Source organism: Podarcis pityusensis (assembly GCF_964106645.2).
Source record: "Podarcis pityusensis genome assembly, chromosome: 7".
In the NCBI taxonomy this organism is placed as follows: Eukaryota; Metazoa; Chordata; class Lepidosauria; order Squamata; family Lacertidae; genus Podarcis; species Podarcis pityusensis.
In genome coordinates this window covers 13,969,867-13,996,592 of record NC_138031.1, presented here as the reverse complement: position 1 = coordinate 13,996,592, position 26,726 = coordinate 13,969,867, and the positions used below count along the sequence as shown (strand labels likewise).

The 26,726-nt window shown below is 45.9% G+C and overlaps 1 protein-coding gene across 23 annotated transcripts in view; it reads right to left on the bottom strand.

Moving 5' to 3' along the window:
- MTSS1 (MTSS I-BAR domain containing 1) overlaps window positions 1–26,726 on the bottom strand; it is a 147,780-nt gene that overhangs the window by 105,243 nt on the left and 15,811 nt on the right. For all 23 annotated transcript variants that reach the window (XM_081012604.1, XM_081012610.1, XM_081012588.1 and 20 more), the window contains exons 2-3: window positions 21,946–22,007; window positions 15,431–15,504 (exon numbers count right to left, since the gene is read on the bottom strand). In XM_081012604.1, coding sequence (XP_080868730.1) covers window positions 15,431–15,504; window positions 21,946–22,007 — 136 coding nt within the window. The remainder of the gene's footprint in view (window positions 1–15,430; window positions 15,505–21,945; window positions 22,008–26,726) is intronic.

Genomic DNA, 26,726 nt, shown 5'->3' with positions numbered 1-26,726 from the left:
GCGAGTGCGTGAACAGGAAGATGATTTGTTGCACACCAAGCCAATTTTGGGCAGATAAACGGAGCGTCCATAAAAATTAAATGCAGAGATCCCCCTAACTAATGAACGTGCCTTTCATTATTATTTTTTATGGAGCCAATTGCATCTTTTAATGCTTTAATTTATTTATAGTTCATTCATAAGCTACCAGCGAGTGAAGTTATGTAAAAATAACCTTTGGGAAAACGACACCGTGCTACAGCCCAGGGCCTCTAAGCTGAGCAGAGACAAGACACTGCCTTTTTTGTGCTATTACGAGAGACACAGATAAGCAAGATATCCAGCACACAGATATCAATGACACCATTGTCTGGGTCAGATATTACTTCCTTTTTTAGAGGGAGAACTGACAGTTGACTCTATTCTGATCTCTCTCTCTCGCACCCCGTACTGTTTATTGAGATCTTCGTGGGCAGAGGGAAGAATTTGGGCCCCTCCAACTGCTACTCTATTGGCAGCACTGGGGGGGGGGGCGCAGTTTGGTAAAACAAGAGGGAACCTGAAACCCACTGCCAACTGGGAATACTGCCTTTGCAATCCATCTGCCGTCCTTTTGTGTTATATGGCGAGGGGAGCACCCATTCTCTGGACTTCCATTTCAATTCGTGCCAGAAAGATTTCAGAAAAGCATCTTTGTATTGGGGGGGAGTTTGCACCATTGCGCTTCATGCCCCCCTCCCAAACGTACAGCTACCGCGACGGGCACGTTTGCGCGGTTTTCTGCTGCCAACTCACTCCCCCAAACAGACTCTCTGCCTGTTTCTGAGGAGGCACATGAGGAGCCTCTGCAGAGAAAATTGTGTTGCGTTCCCTTCTTGGAGGAAGAGCGGGGAGGGCGGGGGGGGGGGGAGAGATTACTTGCACACTGGATTGCGCCGTACTGTGAAATAAGCCCGGGCAGCTCCAGCGCCGAACTCCCAGGCAGCTCCCTTCATATTAGTTTCTATAGTAACCGGTCCCTAAGCCCTGGCGCTCACAGCAGGGAATAATGCAAATTTTTTTTCAATTTTGCTTAGAAGTAAATGCTGCGAGAGGAGCGGTGTGAAACCATTCCAAACACCAGCGTTGCGGAGAGATGCTTCTCCTCCTGCCCTTTGCCAATTACCCAAGGCGATGCCCACTGGCTGCAGATTAGTGCCCTTTCATTTATTTTTTAAAGGGTGTTGGCTGTACAAGTTGAAGGCATGCACTGACTTCGATAGGCGTTAGCTGATTAATTGCATTTTTAAAATAATAATACAACACACCCCAAAGCCCCCACGCTCTGGTTCCCATAAGAAGGAAATTCAGGGTTGATGGACTTGCTGTTAACCTAAATAAATGGGCTTCTATAGTCAGACGTAAATGTGCATCTGTTGCTGCTGTGTAATGCTTTAAGCAGCAGAAAGAGGATTGGATTCTCTTTCCCAAATTAAAAAAAGAAAGAAAGAACCAGTTCCTCAACATATACCAAATCAGGGAGAATTCTAGCCTAGAATGTTACGAGAATGCTTTCCTTCTAAATATGGCAGACTTAATAAGCATGTTTCCAGTCCGAAACAACATTGGTACTCAAGTGTACAGTCCGGCCAAGAAATACACTGTGTTGATGTACTGATCATGCAGTTCAGCTCTCAGGTTTGGGGTATTTAACGCTGCAAAAATATGGATTCCTGTAAGGAAGAAGTCCAAAACCAGTGCCTTACACCACAGGCAATGAACTACCAATGGTAGGCTAACTAGAAGTCCATTCCTGCCACTTGGCCAAGGTAGAGGTCACCAAAAAATGTAGTTATGTGGTCACGCTCCACATGGAAGGCTGCAATGTTTATACAGTACTGAGTTTACCATGCAAAACTGCTCAAATGCAACTCAACTGAAGTTATAACTAGTACTGTGATTTTAAGTTAACTATTCAGTGGGAAGAGGTGCCACTGGTGCTATCTGTTACCTTGGATGGTAAATAGTTTTGTAGACAAGTCCTCAACGAGACTGTTTAAGCAGCAAACATTTGCCCAAGGCAGACATTTAAGACAAACATAATAATAATCCATGCGTAGAGTTTCAAGACTTGAACATGCAAGCCTTTGGCTTAATATTCTGTTCAGATATAGCCCTGAAATCACCACAAATACTTGTTACTGGAAACCATAGGAGGGGAGAGTGCTGTTGCTCTCAAGTTCTGCTTTAGGGCTTCCCATAGACATCTGGTTGGCCATTGTGAGAACAGGATAATGGACTAGATATGCTACCGGTCTGGATCCAGCATGGTTTTTCTAAAAGCTTTGGGGTTTTCCATGCATCTTTGCCTCAGATTTATAGAATCGTAGTGTTGGAAGGGAAACCAAGGTCCATCTTGTCCAACCCCCTGCGGTGCAAGAATCATAGCAAAAGAATTCCTGAAAAAACGGACATCAACTAGAGCTGGGTGATATATTGGTAAATCGTCTGAAACCGGTATGGCGTTCAGATCAGGATACCGATTTCAGACATTTTGAGCTGGCAATAAATGACAGTGGCCAGGGAACAGTGATGTATTCCCAGCTCAAATTGCCTATAGACGGCAAAGGCGCAGGCCAGCAGACAGAGGCCAAGATGGTGCTCACCCAGAAGCCCCTTTGAGGAAGCCCCTGTGCCCCCTTCCAGCTCACACGAGCCAGGACAGTATGAGGGCTTCCTCAGCTGTAGAGCTGCTCGATGTCTACCTCTTCCTTCGCTATGGTGGAGAGGAAGAAGAAGCTGAGATACATTCCAGACATCGTGATATATCAGCATATTGTGATATTCAGCTGCTGATCCATCACAATGTTGAAAACCAGGTACAGTGGTACCTCATGTTACATACGCTTCAGGTTATAGACTCTGCTAACCCAGAAACAGTACCTCAGGTTAAGAACTTTGCTTCAGGGTGAAAACAGAAATCGTGCTCCGGTGGCGCAACAGCAGCAGGAGGCCCCATTAGCTAAAGTGGTGCTTCAGGTTAGGAACAGTTTCAGGTTAAAAATGGACCTCCAGAACAAATTAAGTACTTAACCCGAGGTACCACTGTAATGCCCAACCCTACACCCAACCTCTGCTTAAAAACCTCCAATGAAGGCGAATTCACCACCTTCAGAGGGAGACCGTCCCACAGTCGAACAGCTCTTACTGTCAGAAAGTTCTTCTTAATGTTTATCCAAAATCTCCTTTCTCGTCATCTGGTTCAGGCTCTACCTACAAGCTTGCTCCATCATCCATGTGACGGCCCTTCAGATATCTAAAGATATTTGAAGATCCTAACAATACTCACCTATCTTATCAGGTTGTTGTGTGGAACAGCAGAAATAATGGCATTTGCTTACCTCCCTCAGTTCTTGGGAACAGAGTCTTTTCCATTAACCATTTTCCATTAACCATTAATTAACCATTTCATTAACCAACACTGGCATTTGGAAATTGCTTTATAGAGACATGACAACCATCCATTTAAAAGAAAAATATATGGAAGAAGTGAGAGCCAAACTTCTTTTGAATATGCATCATAGATTCCGCTGAACGGAAAAATGGAGTTGACTTACCATCACAGCTAGAGAACATAAAACAGTCGAACAAAATGTACAACACTAAGGAGTACTGTGACAACCCTGACTAAACTGCTCCACAACGACAAAAAAAAAACCTCTGGCCTTGCATGCAGGAGTGAGAGCTGTGCTAATGAGCCAGAAAACACTTCTGCAATGTGTTCAGAGAGGCAACACAGAAGAGCTTCAGCCTCCAGGGATAATTGGAATATCAGATCGTGCAGCTCAGGGACCTCTCTGGGAGGAAGACTCCATCACAAGAGGAGGGAAATGCCTAAGCAGGAACGCAAAACGCCACCGGCCATTGTGTTTAAGGATTAAACAGAGCTCTGTTTTGATGTGCAAGTGAGGTCCCCAAAAGTCATTATAATCTCATGGCTGTCTGCGTCCTTGACCTTGCCTCTGCCTCGCTCTCTTTCCCCTCCACCCACCTCAGTGGGTTTTGCCTGTCAAATTAAATCCTAGTACGTTTACTCTGCAAACCAAAGGATATATCAAGAATCTGTGTTGAAGTGAAGCATTTTGCTTTATTACACAAAATCTGACCCAACAAGGCAAAATAAATAATATTATTTTGAACATTTTAAAAACTGAATTAAGACTCCACTGTGCTTCTTTTTGTTGTGCCCTTTGCTGCCTTTCAATACTAAATCTCTGCAGGTTGCCTCAACATGCCGCCTTCGGCCTCACGGAATTGTGGGCTCAGGGATTTTACTTCCCCTCTAAAACAATGCTGAATGTACAGTCCTGCATCCTTGCTCACCACCACAACAAAACTGATGCAGGGTGCAAGAGAGAGAGGAGGGGGAGGGAAAAGAAGAATGCCTGGAGATGTGATTGTGAAGAAGATGGGATGATTTTCTGCCAAAAGCAAATCAAAGCTGCCTCTCTCTCTCTCTCTCTCTCTCTCTCTCTCTCTCACACACACACACACACACACACACACACAGCAGATAAAATTAGAAAGATGCCTACGGTGAATGGGAAAACGAATACAAAGGCACACATTCAGTGCATTATTAAATTTTTAAAAGGTGCTGATAAAGGAGGAGGAAAGCAACAATGGGAAGAGAACAGAGCAGGTATTCTATTGAGACCCAACTGCAGAGCTTATTTTGCCTGCAAATCTCCCGCAGGTAGGAGGAGATGCTAAATTCCATTTCAGATAGTAGAGGGGCAACAAAGCGGAGGTTGTGCTTCCTGTTTCACACCACATCACTTAATGTCCAAAGCAACTCCTAAGCACCCAATGTGGTCAGCAGAAGCCACAGCAAGTCTCTCCCCCCCCCCCAAACAGAATCCTCCTACCCAACTTCAGCCTGTTCCCCACCAAGCTACCTTTGTGGCTTTCCCCACTACTTCTCAATACTACTTCCCTCTAAATTGCTACTGCTTCCACTTGGGATGTGCTCCCCTTACCAATATGCTACCCTGATCATCTTCCCAAGTCGTCGTCCCCCTGCAAATACTGCTAGTCCCTTGGTTTTGTTCACCTCCCAAGCTCCTTCTCCTGGAAGCCAAACTGGATGCTGCCCCCCTCGAACAGCCTGAGAGTCCCATAATACTCCCAATCTTGAAATGACACCCTACTCCAGGCATAGGCAAACCCCAGCCCTCCAGATGTTTGGGACTACAATTCCCATCATCCCTGACCACCGGTCCTGTTAGCTAGGAGTGATGGGAATTGTAGTCCCAAACATCTGGAGGGCCGGAGTTTGCCTATGCCTGCCCTACTCTAACCAAAAGCCCTCCAGATGTCATTGGATTCACCAGCCAGAAAGCCCAACCATCAGACATGATGGGTATTGTGGAGCAACAACATGTGGAGGGCACTGGGTTGGGGAAGGATGTTGTAGGACCAATTCTGGGGTGCCTACTATACCCAAGACTTTTTCATTCCTCTTCTCCCCCACGCCTTGTGGGAAATGAAGTAAATCAGAACAAATATTGATCGATGCCTATCAATAAATAGCAGACGACGTGTGTCTTTGGAAACCGTTGCTACCCAGTGCGTCAGATTCGTGAAAAGAAAACCCTCTGATGTTTTGGTTATTCCACTGCCGTTGCCATAGCATCAATTACCTGGCTTCTAACAGGAAAAAATAATCAACACTGAAAATAGGCTTGAGGATGCCCTGCTTTCTAACAAGGAAAAGCTCTGATTATAAAGATTTCACCATTACAGTTCCCCCTCACCCCATCTTCTAAAATGAAAAGAGTAAATGTTTGAAATAGGTAGCAATTTCGTACTTTCATAAAAGTCGAATCTACGCCCGCTTTGAACGTCCATTTTCATCCCTTGATACAGCTAGTTTTATGGAACCAGGAAAGTAGCCTAGCTGAGAAGCCTTACAACTGTCAACGAAGGCAGCCATGTAAGTTTTTTTAAATATCTGCCCGTGGAAAGGTTCTGGAAGCTTTAGGGCCTTCACCAGACACCAAAATAGCAATTGCCTAATGCAATTACCAGGTATTGGGTGCAAGGAGAATGACAACCATTTTCAATTCTCCACATATTCTACTCCAAATGAGAGGCGCTTGAGCACAGACACTAGACACCATCCCAGAAAATGCACTGCGATAACAGTGACCTTTTTTGAGCCGTTGCGATCAAGGACCTCTACCCCGGATAACACATTACATCAACTGTGGGGAACCTCCAACCCGGGGGCTTAATTGGGCTTGTTTTCCCCAAGCCGCATCCATCTGCCCTTTGCCAGATGTGCCAACCAGCTGATCACTGGTGTTAAGGCATCTGACCCCATCACCAAAAGCATGTACTGCTAGATGAACCAATGGTCTCACCTGGCTGAAGGCAGGTTCCTCTATATGCATTTCAGACTAGCGCATTCCCACAACAACAACAAATTCATCTGACTTCCTCTTTCCCGTAATCTGAACACAGAACTTCAGTTTCCTGAGCAACGTAATAGTTCCCTTCCACAAAATGTATGTACAAGACAAAGGCAAAAGACGACCATGAGCAGCCTACATACAGTATTTTACAAGGCCCATGCACCACAGCAGCCATGTTGGTTGCCATAGCAATTCTATCTATCAAGCTAGAAATACCTCCACAGAAAAAGGACTCCACAGCAGCAGTAATTGGGACTGTATTAATTCCCATTGGAACTATATTAATTCTTAAGCAAAACACAACACAACACAAGCATCATTGAGAAAGTATAGGCCTGTGCCTTTGTCAGTTGCCTCTTCCCACGCTAATTATGTTTAATACACACAACACTGCCATCTCTTAGCCAAGAAGATATAAATATACCAGAATTCAGTTTCTCAGTTTTCCCTGAGAGTCTCGGTTTAAAATAAAACGCCACAGTTTCCTTTCATTCTTAAGCTTTCTCCGCTCTGTAGAGAATTCTAATTTAAAAGGGAATAAGCAAACACGGCTGTAAAAACACCACCACAAAATGAAACTGGGGGAGAGGATTGACAAACCGCAAAAGCAGGCTGCAGGTTTTAAGCAACTCAGCTCTGAATTAAACAGCAACACCCCAGAATACTAACAATTCCTCCCACTTCAGCTATATGCATTTTTAAAATCTATTTCAGTATTCCAGTTATTAGTAAGCAGTCACACAGGAGATGCGTGACACCATGACACAGGAGTGACTACGAGAACCATAACTGTCACAGGACTAAGCGTAGGAGACTTTCCCGGTTGCTAAATTGGCCAATCCCGATCAAAGGCTTCACTTTGGCCTTGTAGGGATAGCCAACTGAAGCCCAGAGACTCAGCCCAGCCCTAAAGATTCACCTGCCACCTCATACCCATCCAATTTATTATGGGCCTCAAGTACTCGCTTGGACAAATTGTCTTCTCCCAAGGCAGAAGAAGGCTGCAGCTAAGGTTCTTCCCCTACAATTCTCAGGTGCTCACTTGCCATACGGCAGGGCAAGCCAAGGTGCAAAGAAAGGGTAAAGTCTCTGCTAACACATTTATGTAGCTGTTCCATGGTCACCCAAGGGCATAACTGAGGTCCAACATCCTGATTCACCGCAATTATAGGTGCCATATGCAAGGCATGAGTGCAATGCCATATGCAAGGCATGAGTGCAATAGCTCTTCATTTCCACAAGATTCAGAAGCACACTGTATCCTGGCAGTGATACAGAGTTTGGCCTTCAAATGCCTGCAGAAGAGAGAACACCGAAGAACATTTCTGGATCAAGCCAGTGGCCCACCTAGTCCAGGATCCTGTTCCCACAGTGGCCAACCAGCCATGTTGGAAACTCAGATATACAGTATAAGCTAGGTGCCAAAAAGCTCCTTAAACCAAGGTTGCGGTCGCCAAAACGGAATGTCTATTTGCCATTTTTGAGCAAGACTGAAGTCTTATTTTACAAATGATGGGCTGACTTTGATTGATTCGCAGTTTAACATCTGGCTAGTTCGGATTATGATCTTGACCTAGGTTAAGAACTTTGAGAACTTAAATAAGATCCATGAATAGTCCACATATATACTGACCTATTCTGAGCTCTTTTTCTTAATGGCCACTGCTCCTGCACAGAAAAAGCCATTTGGTTCCAGAACATCATTCTGATTGTGCAGATAAAATATAACTGATAAAATTTTAACAGGATGGGGTATTAAATCTGTGAAAACAGTCAAGATCCAGATTCTCAGGCATGCACCATCAGATGGTGGAGGTGTCAGGCACCATCCTGGTGCCCAGGACATCTTCACTTGGTTGTTAATTTCAAACAATGCCAACCAGATGCCTGTGGAAAGCCTGCAAGCGAGACATGAGTTCAACAACAATTCTCTCCTCCTGTGGTTTCCAGCAACTGGTCTTCAGAGGCACAGAATGCAGCCACCGTGACTAGTACCAATTGATAGTCCTCCTCCTCTGATCCTCTTTGAAAGCCAATGAAGTTGATGGCAATCACTGCATCTTGTTTACATCTCCTGGGCCTTTGACCTATGCCTGGTTCAAAGCCTGACATCTGCTAAAGCAGGCATGTCTGAAGTCTGTTTCAGGGGCTTAATTTGGCCCCTGTGGCAGTTTATTTCCTGGTGTAAAATCCCAAGAAAAACCTCAACTTCAATCCCAAGAAAAGGTTGACAACTTTGGCTGGCCCTTTGGTCGGCCTTCACGGCCCTTCACTTCATTAAATCTGGCCCTCTTTGAAAAAAGTTTGGACACCACTGTGCTAAAAGATTCAAGGGTGGTTGTAGGCAAGAAGCAGAAGAGCTTTTTGCAGGGCCTGTCAACAAAAAGGAAGCCCACTTACTCATTGCCTGGTGACTGCCCACCCAGGCATTGTGCTTTGTGATTCACTGTGTGATTAAGGCCCATTCTAATTCTATGCTTATCAATCAGCGGCACACATATAAAAAGGAGGGGGGGGGGTTAAAAGACCTACTTCAATAGAAGAGAGGAAATGAAAAAAAATCAAAAGACTAAAAGGGGTGTTGAAAGGTTCGTTAACAATTGTACTTTGAAGATCAATTGTTTGCTCCAGGGTAAGCAGCAGCTCTCAAATTATAATTCTATATATCTCCTAAATTTAGATACCTGAAAATGCAAGAAAGAAGGGGGAGAGGAAGCATAAAGAAGAGGCCATGCTATTTAATACTCTTCTCAGGCTCCCCTATGAATGTTTAATGCAGTCCGTTGAAAGAACGCCAATTTTATCTCAGGAGCTCCCAAACAATGAGTCAACATGATATCTCTCCCCTTTATTTGGAGGGGAGGGTAGACAATTTTATCAGGTCTTCTTAAATTCAGTGGTACAGGACCCCCTTTAAGACAATGAGGAATTAGAATGCAGAACACATGGAAGCAAAGCATTGCAACCACCGCAGGGGATTAAGCATCACCACCTCCTGCATGCAGCCCTTCTTTAAAAAAGATGTGCAAAACATTTTTTAAAAAAATAATAATAATTACATACATTTCTTACCCACCCCTTCATCCTGGGCTCCCAGGGCAGGGGTACAACTATTCAATGCAATAAAACAGCATTGCAATTAAGCCATCAAAATGCATTCACTTTCTACTTTCTCTGCAGGGGTGACCAGTTCTTATAACATCATTCCAACCAAAGCATGTGAACCTTCTTGAGCTACTAACAAAAAACATGCAACGGTGGCGCTAGACCCACCTGTGGAAGGATGGTACTAACACAGGGGTCAGCAACCTTTTTCAGCCATGGGCCGGTCCACCGTCCCTCAGACCATGTGGTGGGCCAGACTATATTGGGGGGGGGGGGAATGAACGAATTCCTATGCCCCACAAATAACCCAGAGATGCATTTTAAATAAAAGCACACGTTCTACTCATGTAAAAACACACTGATTCGCGGACCATCTGCAGGCTGGATTTAGAAGGCAACTGGGCCGCATCCAGCCCCCGGGCCTTCGTTTGCCTACCCCTGTACTAACATGTCCTGTCAGCGCAAGGTTTGCCGTCCCACTTCACTACGTGTGCCCCATATCTTCCCAAAATCTATTCCAGAGGTTTGAGGGAACCCCAAGAACAGATTTAGGGGGCGTCCGAGGGGAGAATGTTCCACTGCACAAGCAGAGAACCTTGCGCTGGAAGGACAACTGTCTCAGCACTAGATGGGATTCTGCCCAACAATTCCATAATTTCTTATTTTAAAGACAAACAATGCCTTTCGGGTAGTGATGTAAGAACAAGGCAAGCATATAGGGCAGACGGGGGGAACGCAAGGCGCACAACGCAAAATGCAACCTCGCTGCTGCTCTATTTTAAAGATGATTAATGTGGTTTTAATTGAAGATTGCATTATGTTTAATGAGGAGGATGGCTGAATTTTTATGACGACTCGTACACCACCTTGGAGGGGCAACTGTGTTCTAAAAGGCAGTCAATAAATCAAGAAATAAATCACAGAATCACTGGATTGTAGAACTGGGAGGAATAAAATCTTCCAAACACTCATCATTTCACAAAGCTGTAGCTGATATACGCACACAAAGCAAGTCACATGTTGACCAAGGAACTCAACAGGCTTTCGTTTCTCTAAGACAGTCTCTGTTTTGGTTAAATGTTGAAGCGGCAACAAGATAAAGCTTATAATTCCTGTTGAATAGGAGCATTCTGCTTCATACTAATACTGTATGTACTTTGAAGAGGGCAGGAGGGAAAGGCAAGAGTAGACAAAGGCCACAGGACACTGAAAGTAACTCCATAGCTTTCCATTTAGGCGTGTTACCTTTTTAATAATACAGTATGTGTACATGGAAGTATTATACACGAAGCAGTTTTCTTCCTGCAAAGTGAGCACTGATAAAAAGGAGGCTGACGAGGGTTGCTGCGGACTGACAGGGATAAAATGCTTCCCTCAGCTAGAATGGCCAGGCCTTAAAATAGATTGCAAACTTCCCGGAAACAATAATGCTGCGAGGCAGCATTCAGCTTTAAAAAACATTTTAACCAGGCAGTTTTCCATTAGGTTTGTTAAAAATTATTTAAAAAGAAAGCCCCCCCCCCTCCTTTTCTGCAATTAGGCACACGAGTCAGCATTTTGCGTTGTGCTACGAAACACTTTTAACACAGCCGTACATGCGCACACACCTGCGCATTTCCTCTTCGCCGCTGAAAGGGGCACAGAAGAGTGGTAAGGTATCCGCTCTGCTTGAAGATGGTCCCCAATATCTCCTGCTAGAGAAGATCCCATCTAAAATCTTGGAAGAGCTGCTGCCAGTCTGTGCAGGTAATACTGACCCAAATGGACTAGAGGTTTCACTCTGTATAAGGCGGCTTCCTAGGTTCCTATGATACACTTGCTGGACCGTTGCATTTTCTTTTGAGATGCCACGCAAGAATGGGAAGGGAGGCGTATAGGAGAAACGCATACGTTAAGGTAGAACGTTCACACACGCATGCAGAGCATGCAACCTGGGGAATAGCCCTGCCTTAAGGCAGGTGTACGTGCTGGGTAAATTGGAAATCAGTTTGAAATAAAAGCAGCATGTGGCCTCTGTCCACTCAGGGCATCCTCATCACCTTAGCGCTATTGCAATCTCATGCTAAGAACCGCCTCAGGGAAGCAATTTGCACCCAGCAAGACACCAATGTGCAGAGAATCACGGAGCCCAGCTACCTTCATGGAGGGATGGCGTATATTCCTAGAAGGTAGTCACTTCCGATAGGAACTCTCAGCGTATGCATGTGAAGCAATCCTTTCTGAGTGAGAGATTCACCAGAGACATTCCACAGACATGTGGAATCAGACACACACTAACGGCCGGAGCTCTGAGCTATCAGGAGGCATTATTCAAAGTTATGGTTCCACTGAGATGTGAAGTAGTTAAAAGTGTACACTCAATTCTCCCAGAGGCTTAAGTTTGGCCAAAATTGGGTTCACGCTTCCAGAATTAATGCTAAATACATTATTTCCGGTAAATGAGCCACCATAGGCACTAGAGGGCCGTGAAAATTTGTGTCCCAGGCTTTATAGCCGCGTCTGCCTATGTCAAGCATCCCCAAACTCAGCCCTCCAGATGTTTTGGGACTACAACTCCCATCATCCCTAGCTAACAGGACCAGTGGTCAGGGATGATGGGAATTGTAGTCCCATAGCATCTGGAGGGCCAAGTTTGGGGATGCCTGACCTATCTACTATCAACTTAAACCAAAGTAGTTGGCAGATTTGGGGGCTTTTCCAGCTACTCCCCTATACACCAGAGTGCTTCTCCACAAATATCAACCAGCTTAGTACAAGGGAAACCAATATGGTGCCCTGCAGATGTTGTAGGCTACAATTAGCATTGAACCCTTGGCCATGCTGGATGGGGTTCGTGAGATTTATAGTTTGAAACATCTGGAAGGTGCTGCGTTGGCTGCCCTTGAGCTAGCGTATTGGAGAGAAAGTATTCTAAACTAGCTGCTTTTCAGATGAGCTACTCTTCCGCAAGTAGAAAGTTATTTATTTTGTGTGTTGGAAAACATTCCAATATGGAATCCTTTCACCTGCAGCGCACACAAACATGCATACACAAACCCCCATCCGCATCACACAATTCTGCTGCACGTGAACATTGGCTGTGCGATACTACATGCTTTTAAAATAGCAGTTCTCCTCATCAGCGCTACAACCGAACAGCTGGCTCAACCATTAGAGCAGTATTAAATAACTCGGCTCTTAATTAATTGCTCTATTTTTACCCAGCGTTCGCTAGACTTTGAAAGCAAGGCGCAGCGCCAAATGGGGCCTTTTCAGATCACAAGAAGGGCGTATTTCACCCATTTTGTGCAGAGGCTAAATGAAGGCCTAATTCAAGGATCCTCGCCGCTCTTCCTCCCCCGCAGGTGTTAAGTTTATTCCGATAACAACACAGCAGCAAAGGCTGCTTCCTAGAAACCAGTATTTTGAAGACAATAAACCAGAAACTTTGCATTTTGAGGGTTTGCCCAGAATATGCTTTTGTATTTTGTTTTAGGAGTGTGCCTGGACTCCCTTCCCCAGTCTGGTTTGTTTGGGGGCAGCGTAGAAGAAGAGAAGAAGAGTTTGGATTTGATATCCCGCTTTATCACTACCCGAAGGAGTCTCAAAGCGGCTAACATTCTCCTTTCCCTTCCTCGCCCACAACAAACATTCTGTGAGGTGAGTGGGGCTGAGAGACTTCAGAGAAGTGTGACTGGCCCAAGGTCACCCAGCAGCTGCATGTGGAGTAGCGGAGAGGCGAACCCGGTTCCCCAGATTACGAGTCTACCGCTCTTAACCACTACACCACGCTGGCTCTCGGGGGTGGAGGGAGAGATGCCTGCCAAATCTCTAAAGGGCACCTTTTGGCAAGAGGGCATCTTACAATTTAAGGTGGGGAAACAGGTAATGTAGTAGGAAGTCTAAAGCAGGCATAGGCAAACTCGGCCCTCCAGATGTTTTGGGACTACAACTCCCATCATCCCCAGCTAACAGGACCAGTGGTCAGGGGTGATGGGAGCTGTAGTCCCAAAACGTCTGGAGGGCCGAGTTTGCCTATGCCTGGTCCCAAGCCACCAGCTTTGGAATACATGCACTAAATCTGTTGGGATTACTCTACAGCAAAGCACCAAAACACTGTCCAGTGGATATTGTTCCCAAACGCAAGCAGAAAAGCACAGTGTCAGGCCACAACAGCGAACCTGAGGCATGATTTGGCAGGTGCTACTTTGCCCAGGGTACTCTAGGGGCCTTGCTAAACTTGACTGCTCAGGACACACCATGAGGCAGAAACATGCGCAAGAGAGCAAGCTGCGAGGCCCGTCTACCTCTCCTCCACCTCCAGCCCCTTCTTCTGACGGCCCCACCAAGATGCGACATTAAGGCAGCACCGGCAACCACCGCTTTGATCACCACGAAATGCCTTTGGACATCGCAACATCCCTTTCCCACCTCTGGAGGCATGGCGCTGCAATATCACCCATAGCTCTGAGACAGGGGTTGCTAACCTGCAGCATTCCAGATGTTGTTAGATCGGTCCCAGCCAGAATGGGAAATGGTCAGGGATGATGGGAGTTGTAGTCCAATAACATCAGGAAGGGCCCTACTCCTTGAGGTATTGTGGTGGGCGAAATAAATTTATTTTTTACACACTTTTGCAGCCACAGCCACACGTCACTTAGTTAGGAATATTAGAATAGCAGAAAGTTGCGTTGCCAATAATTACGCATGGCTGACACATACATTTTTTTTAGACGCTTAACGCAGGGGATGCGGAATCTATAATTTTTCCCAAGTGGCCTTCTGTAGCACTGCGCCAGGCACCCTAAATCGGGGATATTACCTACCCACTGAAAAGCAGGAAACAGACCCTGGCGTAATCAAATGATGATGAAAATCCACGCAGCACTGCAGGAGATTGAACTAGACCTTTCGAATACGAGAATCAGGGTTGGAAAGGACCGTGAGGGCCATCTGCGCCTACCTACCCCCTGCAATGCAGGAATATCTTTTGCCCAATGTGGCGCTCGAACCCATGACCTTGTGATTAAGAGTCTCTTCCTCCACAGACTGGGCTATCAATTCCATGATTCTAACAGAGCCAAGATATATTCCTCTGGAGCAAATTAAGAATACATACACAGCAGAAGCCTCACAGTATAAGTAAAGACGGCAAACTGGAAAGGAAAGGTCCCTGGAAGACTGTCACCTTTGCCAAACTATACAGAATTGGCTTCGGCTTCCAAGTGTGAGACTGCCAAAAACACCAGGCTCCTAAGAAGCTGCTCGTCTATGGTGAGTAAGTAATTAGCTCTGGGCACGGAAGTCTTTGTAAACTGGAAACAGTATTTTACTCCTCCTTTCAGGTGGTCGTGAGTAGCATAGCTGAGTAAAATGAACCGCAGACCTACCTAGCAAAGCTGCAAAACACATTCGCATTCAGCTCTCATAACACGCTCCAATGTATTTCAGTAAACCCACCTTTTTTAGAAAAAAAAAATCTAACCCACTCTTTTCATTTTGGACTGAGATACCGTTCAGATGGCGAAATACAGCAGCGTGCCTGTTATTTACACCAGTCAAACTTCAATGACAGGTTTCTGGCTTTTCGGCTTTTTTCCAAGCCGTCTATTAATTTTATTTATTTATTATTTCTGCTCATGTAGTACATATTCACACTTTCGAGGGAACGGGGGACTATTTCACAGATGTCTAACAGATTTGGCTGTTGGCAGGGTTTCAGAGAGAGAGAGGGAGAGAGAGACAGGGAGAGCCTGCTAATGTTAAAATCACATAATATTTTGCTCAACAGAATAAAATGCAACTCAGCCTTCGCCAAACTTCCTTTGACAATCTGGCGCCCACTAGCCATAGCCGAAAACATTTGGAGGGCATCAGGTTAGCAAAGGCTGTTAAGAGAAACATCTGCTTACCACGGGTGTTGGTCGCCATGTCGGCCACTTTCTGAAAGGCATCTAAGAACGCCGCTGCTGCTACCACCGTTGTCCTAAAATACAAGGCAGATAATGTGATGTTAGAAACTGCAAGACACAGCTTATTTAGAACTCTGCGCACCGAAAAGGAAAATGCATTAGCATTGCAAACAGAAAAGAAAAACAACAACAACCTCCTCATTTGAGCTCCTACAAAATACAAAAAGGACTCTCACAGCTCACAGTGGTACCTCTGGTTGCGAACAGGATCCGTTCCGGAGGCCCGTTCGCAACATGAAAAGCCTGCAACCTGAAGTGGCATATCTGCGCAGGTGCGCAGTGTGATTTGGCGCTTGTGCGCATGCGCCAAGCGCGATTTAGCACTATTGCACATGTGCAAGCAGCGAAAACCGGAAGTAACCCTTTCCGGTACTTCCAGGTCACCACGGGACGCAACCTGAAAAAAACGTAACATGAGGTATGACTGTACCCTAAATCACTTTCTTGCTTTTGATGGTACCACAGAAAACTTGCTTTTCTCCTATTTTCTTACAGAGTTTACTTGAACAACAACAAAAAGACACGTGGTGCTTCTAAAGGAGAGAGGGAGGACCTCTAAACCTTCTAATCTGTTGCTGAACTACATCTCCTATTCATCCCAGCCAGCACAGCCAATGGGCAGGGATGATGGGATATGTAGTTCATCTGGAAAGGCAGTCTCCCATCATCCCTGAACACCGGCCATCTTGTCAGGAGCTGGTGGAGAGTTTGGAATCCAAGAACAAATCTAGAGGGCTACAGGTTCAACGTTTCTGCTCTGAAGAATGAAGGAAGGTAAATAATTATTCCGATATGCAGTGAAGAACTATTATCAACAGCATCCTCTGCACATGTTAGTTTTTGGGAGGTGTACATCTAAGAAGAGCAGCACCTAAAATCTTGGCATGAATGCAAGAATCATGTGAGTTTTGCAGCGACATCAGCCCAACTTCCAGCCAAGTCTACACTTGAATTAAAAAACTCATGTAGAGTATGAAACAGTCGTTGGACAGAAGAGAGAAGGAAGAACACAGAATTACAAATCCAAGCAATTACTGGATTTGAGTGGCATGTTTGACAACTAAACCATATTTTATCATGTTTGAATGTGTGCTTTAATACACAGAGGGAGAGAAACAATTCTCAAGCTTTTAAATGGTGCAGGGAAAGGGTTACTGTAAATGATACTTGGAGCCATAGGTAGCCAACCTGTGCCCTCCAGATGTTGCCTGAATCCAACTCCCATCAGTCAGCATGGTGCTGGTGCTGGGAACTGTAGTTCAACATTGTGCAGGAGGCACCGCAATGGCTAGGCACTGCTTTAAGCTGTACCCTGAAGACTCAACGCGATCCTCTCCCAATGCTGTTGGTTCGTAAATTCCTGACCTAAAGGCGAAATTACTATACTATCTCCAGCACCTGCTTCTCGGCCATCTATGGATGTTCCAGGCGCAAAGTTACGGAGCAAGTTTCTGTCTCTTAAAACAGAAAGGAAGGCTATTGACGCTACTACTCCCAGAAATAAATGGTCAGTCTAGCAAAGCTGGAAAAAACAGCCTTTGAGGATAAGGCTTAGACCTTGTAGATCTCTTCTGAGGATAAAAAGAACAAGCTGAGTGCTGTGCATTAAGCAATATAACAACAGGAAAGGGCAGCATTCTGACCAGACTCCTGCACAATGGGCCCAGTACTCGTTTGATCAATGCTGGCTTATCTCTCACACTACAGGTGAAGCGGTATCTAGCAAAATGTATGCAAAAGCCCACTAGTCTCACGTCAGGCAAACCAGCGGCACAGTGCTGGGTACAGACAGGGAGCAGACCAGCCCTTCAGGAGCCTATGAGCCTGGCACAAATCCCTGGCAGGGACAGATCTGTTTGCTCACACTGCAGAGCGGCTTCAGGTAAAGGGACCCCTGACCATTAGGTCCAGTCATGGCCGACTCTGGGGTTGCGGCGCTCATCTCGCTTTATTGGCCAAGGGAGCCGGCGTACAGCTTCCGGGTCATGGGGCCAGCATGACTAAGCTGCTTCTGGTGAACCAGAGTAGTGCATGGAAACGCCGTTTACCTTCCCGCCGGAGCGGTACCTATTTATCTACTTGCACTTTGATGTGCTTTCAAACTGCTAGGTTGGCAGAAGCAGGGACCGAGCAACGGGAGCTCACCCCGTCACGGGGATTCGAACCGCCGACCTTCTGATCGGCAAGTCCTAGGCTCTGTGGTTTAACCCACAGCGCCACCCGCGTCCCTATAGAGCGGCTTCAGGTATTCTAAAGCTTATAGGGCCTCCACTTTACATTTAGAGTATCCCAGGAGGTGGCCCTACCATGGGGCAAGGGGCAACAGCTGCTTCATGTAGGTGAATCTGGGCGCATCAACATGGAATGCCAGAGCATTCTAGCCCATGCAATGCCACCTGCCAGGTCATTCTCCAATGCAAGCCCTGTTGGAAGAAATGCACAAGCCTTCAATGGTGCTTGCACTGGGAAACTTCCTGCTTTATTGCACTCATATTAATTTGCAGGAGGAGGGGAGGTACGAGAGATGTGAAGGCCTGTGGGGGAAATATTTTTGAGGGTCCTTTTCTCCCATGGATTCCCCACCCCTCCACATCTCTAGAAGGGCACCATTTCGTATTTTGGGAGTAAGAGCACAAATATAGCTTGAGTCCGCCCTAGATCACCTGATATTGGACAGTCTGTACAGTTTCTCTATTCCTGCATTGTAGGGGGTTGGAGTAGATGACCCTAGGTGTCCCTTCCAACTGTACAATTCTAAGAAGCTGATGTGCGTGTGTTTGCATTCGGAGACCATGCACATCCCAACAGGGAAAGTCATGCAGGCTTAGCTTTGAATGTTCCAACTAAAAAATGGAAGGGGGAAGAGAATTCAGCTGGACTTCCTCTCCTCCCTGCTTTTTTTTTTTAAAAAAAGGGCATGTCGTATCAGTGGTTCTTCTAACCAAAAAACCACGATCAGCAGTATCACACAAGGATACATCTGTTGCTGGGCTGGACCACTTCAAAATTCAGGTAAGATAACCCTCAAAAACAGGCTTCCTCAACCTCGGCCCTCCAGATGTTTTGAGACTACAATTCCCATCATCCCTGACCACTGGTCCTGCTAGCTAGGGATCATGGGAGTTGTAGGCCAAAAACATCTGGAGGGCAGAGGTTGAGGAAGCCTGCTCAAAAAATATATGACTCCCTCGTTATATATATTCATAACTAGCCTGGGGAGAATGTTCTAGCCTGACATGATAGTTCAATGCACAGGGACAACAGCTGGAGGAGCATTCAAACAGTCACACACACCCATCACTTTCAGTCTTAAGATGTACAGATTCATCACAGAAGTCTGAGGATGATGTAGCTTGGCCAAGCACTCCTTCCACACAAAACTCTTAGGAAGCTGCCTTGGCTTGCAAACACAATGGCCTTTTTATTCCCTTTTCCAAGCATGCATCCAGTAGCAGCAGGTCCCCAGATTCTTACTCTCAGCAAGAAACAAAATGTAAATCCGAGCTTCCTAAATATAGCCGGCACTTCATGAATAAGTAGGTCTTAAGGACCCTGCTCACCTCAAAAACTTGTGCTGAAGTGCTTCCTTCTCTAAATTAATTGCATATTCAGATTTAAATTTTAAAAAGGAATCTGGGACATGACTTTGGGGAGAAACTAAAAACAAGGGCACAGCAGCAGGAGAGAAATGAACTAAACACAGGTTCAAAATGAAGAATTCTTCAAGATGGAACCTGTCTGTGGCGGGCAACCCCATGCTTGCCAACATCAGTTAATGGTGTAATTGACATCTGCAATGGAGAATCAACCTGCAGAAGGGAAGGTCTTCTCTATCCAGGAGTTTTCTGTTGCAATTTCTGCCCCTTCCGCACGTATGCACACACAATTCCCCCCCAGAGCTTGCAAACACATCCCGGAATCCCACCCTAAAGACAAAACGCAGCCAAGGGGAGGTGTTGCAAAAGGGAAAGCAGCAGGGGCGACGACCAAGGGTTAAGCACCTCCTGCCCTGCCTGCTGTTTCTCCCCTGCAAAAACACCCCCTCCCTCCTTCCAAAATCACTTTGCGCAGCAGAGAATCGCAGGGATGAAAAATCTCTTATTTACTACTAAAAGCAAAGTTACAGCCTCAGACCACCAGCACTCCTGGGCACTAAACAGCCACATAGAAAGGTTAAGATGCACAGCGTTTCATAGGTCAGCTGAAGACTTTTAAGACGCACATAAAATCCCCCTCCGTTTGCAGCCACTGGAGAATCAAGAAATCGTTAGCCAAGACCTGCTGTAGGGAAAATGGTTCACAGCAAGAGAGGACTCGGAATGCCAAGCAAGTTGCTCTCGTGGGGAAGGTTTCCATCCACTGTTCACGGCACACTGCCGAAGAAACAAGGGTATAAAAGGACAGAGTGGAGCTCAGCTGCAAGGAAACTGCATCCCCCTCCCCATCTTCCCCTCCAGCAGCTGATCAATAGTATAGGTATGAACCGTACAGAGATGGGAGCCCTTAACAAAGGGAAAGAGAGAAGAATGAATGTCAACGCTATCCTTCTGCTTCAAGAAAGGCTAAGTGAGATGTGCGGAATGAAGTCAGTTAACCAATGACCCTCTAGATTTAGCATACTCATTTCTGGTTATTTAGGCATTATCAGCAACCGCGAAGCAGAAAACAAGACAAACCAGATTGTTATTCACTTGTTAAATAAACAGAATTCGGCCGATTCTTAGGCTAACCGCACTCCCAACTTTGCAGAGACACGGGCAAGTAGAAAGCTGAGCTCCTGAGTAATTTTATTGTCAAAGATAAACTGCCCAATCTAAGCTTCCTGTATCAAACAAGAACAGAACAGAACAACACTGTTTCTCCCTGTGGAAACTTCAACAAATTTGCATGTAAATAAGGACAGCTTTACTGCTGCACCAACTTGCAAACAGAAAGCGAGGACCAATTTGCAGGATCTACCTGCACTGTCTCCGCAAAATGCTTTCAATTTCCTCTCTTCCAAGCAAGCTATGGAGAAAATGTCTAGATGAGGATTTGCCAAAAAAAAAAAAAAAAAAATCATATCCAGATCAAAAATGCAAAAGTTCAGATCCAGGGTGGGGCCTGAACCACTGGAGGAAGGAAGTGCATCCTCAAGGCAGAACAGGAGGAATATGCTACTCACTTTTAGTACCTGACAGTAAGAAGAGTTTGAAATGTCTGCTTGACATTTCCTCCAAATTATACTAACAGACAATGGGAGGACTGGGTTTCTGAAAAGACCACACCCAGATGACATCTGTACTTCGGAGAGCATTTGCTGTGGCACAGGGAGGGCCGTGCACAGTGACTCTAGAATATTGAAAAGAATCTAGCAAGAGCTATGTGCACATTGCAGACTTCACACTGGTTCTCTGGAAACAACAGTTTGCAAATCATGAAGCTAGCCATGGGAATGGATGTTACTTCCCCATTTACGATCTCAGGCAAATTCTCCTTTCACTTTGCCTTTGCCCATGGTTCAAAATTGTACATCAGGGCTGGGGAAGCCGTGGTCCTACAAATGCTGCTGGGACTCCAACTCCTATCTTCCCAGACCATTGGCCATGCTGGTTGGGGCTGATAGGAGTTGGAGTCCAACACCCCCTGGAGAGCCGCACAAATATTGTGCACAATATTTACCATGGTTAACACAAACTTCCCGAGTAACTATTGCTTCCTTATTTACATCAAACCAAGGGTTCAAATTTTCATTCATGCAGGAGTCATGGTCCACAGCACTGAAGGTTTGATTCCAAACTATGGAACGAGACAAGGGGAATTTGCTCTGCAAATGGGGAGACGACCACATAACACCGGTCTTGAAAGAACTACACTGGCTCCCAGTACGTTTCCGAGCACAATTCAAAGTGTTGGTGCTGACCTTTAAAGCCCTAAACGGCCTCGGTCCTGTATACCTGAAGGAGCGTCTCCACCGCCCGGACACTGAGGTCCAGCTCCGAGGACCTTCTGGCGGTTCCCTCGCTGCGAGAAGCCAAGTTACAGGGAACCAGGCAGAGGGCCTTCTCGGTAGTGGAGCCCGCCCTGTGGAACGCCCTCCCACCAGATGTCAAAGAGAAAAATAACTACCAAACTTTTAGAAGGCATCTGAAGGCAGCCCTGTTTAGGGAAGCTTTTAATATTTAATAGGTTATTGTAATTTAGTGTTTTATTGGAAGCCGCCCAAAGTGGCTGGGGAAACCCAGCCAGATGGGCGGGGTATAAATAATAAATTATTATTATTATTATTATTATTATTATTATTAAGGGGGAAAGGAGTGTGTGTTCTGGGAGCTGTCTCCAGATTTGCAAACTATCATTTGCAGAGAGCCAGCAAAGCATCTGCGCTCCAAGTCCAAGCTTATTTGAAGTGCAGACATTTTAGTGGATTAAAGGAGCAACCCTGACAGAAAGAGAGGAACAAGGGTTTAGCTTACCTAAGCTGAGACTGCAACTTCCCAGCTTTGTTTATGAAATCTTCCCAAACCGGATAACTTCCCTAGGAGAGAGAAAACAAAAATGCAGAATGAAATACCGTGAATTTGATCAGATTTTTTTAGAGCTTTGTAAAAAGCTAACTGGGTGTGGCAGAAGCTACAAGCTCAGCCACACTCTTAACCATGCATTTATTTAAAACATTTATAACCCGCTCCTCCCCGCAAAAACTCAATGCAGCTGTCAACAAGGGAAAGCGCAGAGTTGCAATGAAAACAAAGTGCCATTGCCCATTTGGCATCAGACAGGAACCTCAGTGAGGTCTTCAGAAGTTTTGCAATGTAAATTCCTCAGAGCCCTTGGGAATGGAAGGCAGGAGAGAGTAAACCAACAGCCCCATGCTGGTTCTGATTCAAACCTAGGGCTGGTTTGCGAGCTAAGCAATCCTTTAGAAAAACACCATTTCTCATAATGACGCAAGGTGCTAGGTGAAAACAAGCTCTGTGCTCACACAAAGACTGTAAGGTTCAACTATGGTGACGGCAGTATTCTCAATTCTCGAACCCTTATTGGCATATAGACACGATTCCAGTAAGGTTTGGTATAATAAAATCACTCAGCAAAATTAAGATACCATTGTGTATTTTCTGCAATCTCCCCTGTAGGACATTCAGTCTCGCTAGCATGTATAAGCTAGGTGCCAAGTGGCACCTTAAACCTAGGTTTACAGTCGCCACGACGGAATGTCTATTCGCCAGGGGGTTGGACTAGATGACCCTTGGGTTCCCTTCCAACGCTACAATTCTGCGATTCTATGATCGACTGTTGCTTGCTCTAACAACAATTCACTGGTCCCAGCATGCAAGGAGGAGAAACACACACAGCGGAAATGGAAATGGTATTAACTATGGACTAAGGCAGCTGTACGCCAGCTCCCTCGGCCAATAAAGCGAGATGAGCACCAAGACCCCAGAGTCGGTCACGACTGGACCTAATGGTCAGGGGTCCCTTTACCTTTACTAAGGCGGAGGTTTTCAAACTCCGGTCGCCAACCCTGCACCCAGACATCTCCGCGTAGCTGCAACTGCACCCATGCTAGTAGCAAAATGCGCCTGGCGCCTGGCTAATTTCTAACACTGCGCCCTGCGTTGATTCAAGTTGGTCAAAAGGGAGATATAAGTCGCCATTGGCGGCCCACATCGCACCAGGTGATGGCAGTTTTTTTTTAATAAAAAACTTCCAAGCAGCATAAAAAACTCTTAACTAGCCGGAATGGAAAAGTAGCCAATTTCTCAACAACATAAATAGCAGTTACTGATTTACAGGAATCATTTCAGCCATGGAATTTTCCACGAGAGAGCTCAAATACATGCAAAGGGCAATACAGTGGTTTCAGTCCATTTGTATAGGCCAAGATTTTCATAACATTGGCTATATAGTTCAGGACGGGGGGAGATTTTCGGTTGAGGGCTACCTTCCCTCGAGGGTAATTTGTTGAAGGCTGCAGCTATTTTGCTTTATTCGTTTCCTTTCTTCCGTCATGAAACCCAAGGCGGCCTACATGGGGTGATTCCCCAGGCCCCCAAACCGATCCAGGCCTGCACAGCCTCAGCTAACCGCAGGCCAAGGTTGAAGCCAGTCAAGGGCAGGGCCAGGATCCAAAATGGGCGGGGCCAAAGAAGCCAAGGGCCGCGTAAACTTATGCAGAGGGCCGCACATTGCCCACCATTGCGGCAGCATCATACACGCAGATTATCCGCTCCCTGCTTAATAAGCAGAGGTATTCACCAGTCTTTGGAACCTTTACGCGAAGGGGCAAATCCAGCAGGAAGTCTTCCGTAACTTTGGACGAAATAGAACTGAACTGCAAAAATATATGATGAACGGCTTAGGAACACTACCCTGGCTTCTTGCAAAGCCTGCTAACCATAGCTTCCTGGTTTGGATGGAACAGGAACTAGAGTTACCTGAAGACTTCCTGGTTGGCTAGCTGACTGGCACAAAGGGAGCCGTGTGAGTTCAGGCAAAAGACTCATTCAAATCCCAGCTTGTGAAGCAGAGATATATCACCGTTCAAATGCTCTCATGCATGCGCTCAAATGCAGGGCTACTCCGCTAACCCAGAAATAGCGCTTCAGGTTAAGAACTTTGCTCCAGGATGAGAACAGAAATTGTGCTCCGGCGGTGTGGCAGCAGCAGGAGGCCCCATTAGCTAAAGTGGTGCTTCAGATTAAGAATAGTTTCAGGTTAAGTACGGACCTCCGGAACGAATTAAGTACTTAACCCGAGGTACCACTGTATCATGGGTGGGTTTCAACGTAGCACCAAGTCTCTCATTCCATCGGTGCAAGCATTTCCCACTTATGCAATGGAACACTCTTCCCTTCTCCTCACGCCCTGTGCCCCCTCTGTTTTTAGGGGTTCTCCCAACCCCCTGGAGCAGATTTGCGGAGGGCGTGGGATACGCACAGGGTGGGGAAGGAAGAGAGGGGAAATTTCTACTGTGCAAGCCGAGATCTCTGCACTGGATTGGATTTGGATTTGATATCCCGCCTTTCACTCCCCTTCAGGAGTCTCAAAGTGGCTAACATTCTCCTTTCCCTTCCTCCCCCACAACAAACACTCTGTGAGGTGAGTGAGGCTGAGAGACTTCACAGAAGTGTGACTGGCCCAAGGTCACCCAGCAGCTGCAGGTGGAGGAGCGGGGAATCGAACCCAGTTCACCAGATTAGGAGACTACCGCTCTTAACCACTACACCACACTGGCTCCCACACTGGCACTGATGGGGTGCAGCAGCTGAACACTGTCCTATAGAGACATGTCATTTAAAGTCGGAATTAAATGTGCTCATTTCGTCAAGAGCACCCAGACGCTACTTTCTGGTACTCGCTGTGACTGCACGAACTGCCCCAGCAGCAGAGTGTCCCAATATTTAATTTAATTTTGGCTAGCTGAAGCTGTGCTGTTGTCACCTTTGCACTAATGAAGTTCACATTAGTCTACTGGTGAGAATGTCAACTCCAAGTTTGAAAACCACATGGAAAGGACCCTTAGCACAGTCTTTTATGTAAAGGAAGAGGCCTGTATGGGATTATCAACCAGTTAATTGGAAAGATTGCCTTACCCAGACAACTTTGATCTGCAGAACTGGCATGGTTTAACACTCATTCTGCACTTAAAAAAAATAAATCTCTCTTTTAGTGTGACAGGCAGCACCCACAATTCAAAACTCCCTGCCACCATTATTATATTTTTATTATTTTATTTACCTCGCACCTTTCCTCCAAGGAGTGCAAGGTGGAATGGACCCTTTACCACCTCCACGTTTTATCCTCACAAGAACCCTGTGAGGTAGGCTATAGGCCAAGAGATGGTGACTAACTCCAAGGTTACCCAATGAGCTTCATGACTGAGTGGGGATTTGAACCCTATTCTCCCAGGTCCTAGTCCGACACTCTAACCACTACACCACACTGCCTCACAGCCTACCAAAACATGCAGAATGCCAAATTGCATTTTTGAGCTTTTTTTAGCCTATTTTAGCTTACCTTTAGTACTGCTGAATGTTTTTAATACTTGTTTTCCCCTGGGTTTTTTGGGACTAACAATTTTATTGTTTCATTCTTTTTGTAAACCACTTATAGAGTGCTCTGGGGCAATTTGCATCACTCCACACTTCCCAAGAGACGCCAGCCCGGGGACCTATTAAAACAGACACCATTTTGTCAAAGACCAATCACATTTAGGTGTTCGTGAAACTGGTCCAAGAAAGCTCCAGGCTCAGCAAGAGATCTGTCAACTCTTGATGATTTTGCAATGCCAATGAAGTATGCAAGTCGCGAGAGACTTCCCTCCCAGCCTCTACCCCACCTCTTATAACATAGCATCCAAACAAAACAGCAATTCATTCAGTCATCCTCAGATTTCCTGTCTATCTGGTTACCTTCATTGAACAAAGTTTTTTATGTGCCTCCCTTACAGATACATATACACACACACAAACTCAAGGCCCATACAGAGTTCACAGAATCTTAAAAGCTGGAAGGGACCCCAAGTGTCTTTCACCCCAACCCCCGGCAATGCTGGCATCTCAGCTAAAGCATCCATGACAGATGGCCATCCAACCTCTGCTTAAAAACCTCCAGGGAAGGAGAGTCCACAACCTCCCTTCCACTGCTGAACAGCTCTTACTATCAATAAGTTCTTCCTGATGTTCAGTTGGAATCTCCTGACTTAGAACTTGGGAGCCATTGGTTCGGGGTCCTAGCCTCTGGAGCAGGAGAAAACAAGCTTGTTCCATCTTCCGAGCGATATCTGAAGATGGCTATCATAACTCCTCTTCTCCAGGTTAAACATACCCAACACCCAACCCAAATACAGTGGTGCCCCGCAAGACGAATGCCTTGCAAGACGAAAAACTCGCTAGACGAAAGAGTTTTCCGTTTTTTGAGTCGTTCCGCAAGACGAATTTCCCTATGGGCTTGCTTCACAAGACGAAACGCCTTGCGAGTTCTTGCGAGTTTGTTTCCTTTTTCTTAAAGCCGCTAAGCCGTTAATAGCCGCTAAGCCGTTAATAGCCGCTAAGCCGTTAATAGCCGCTAAGCCGTTAATAGCCGCTAAGCCGCTAATAGCCGTGCTTCGCAAGATGAAAAAAATGCAAGACGAAGAGACTCGCGGAACGGATTAATTTCGTCTTGCGAGGCACCACTGTAAGACTTGGTTTCCAACCCTTTGGTCTCCTTATCTTGGTTGCCTTCCTCTGCACACAAAGCTTTTTAATAC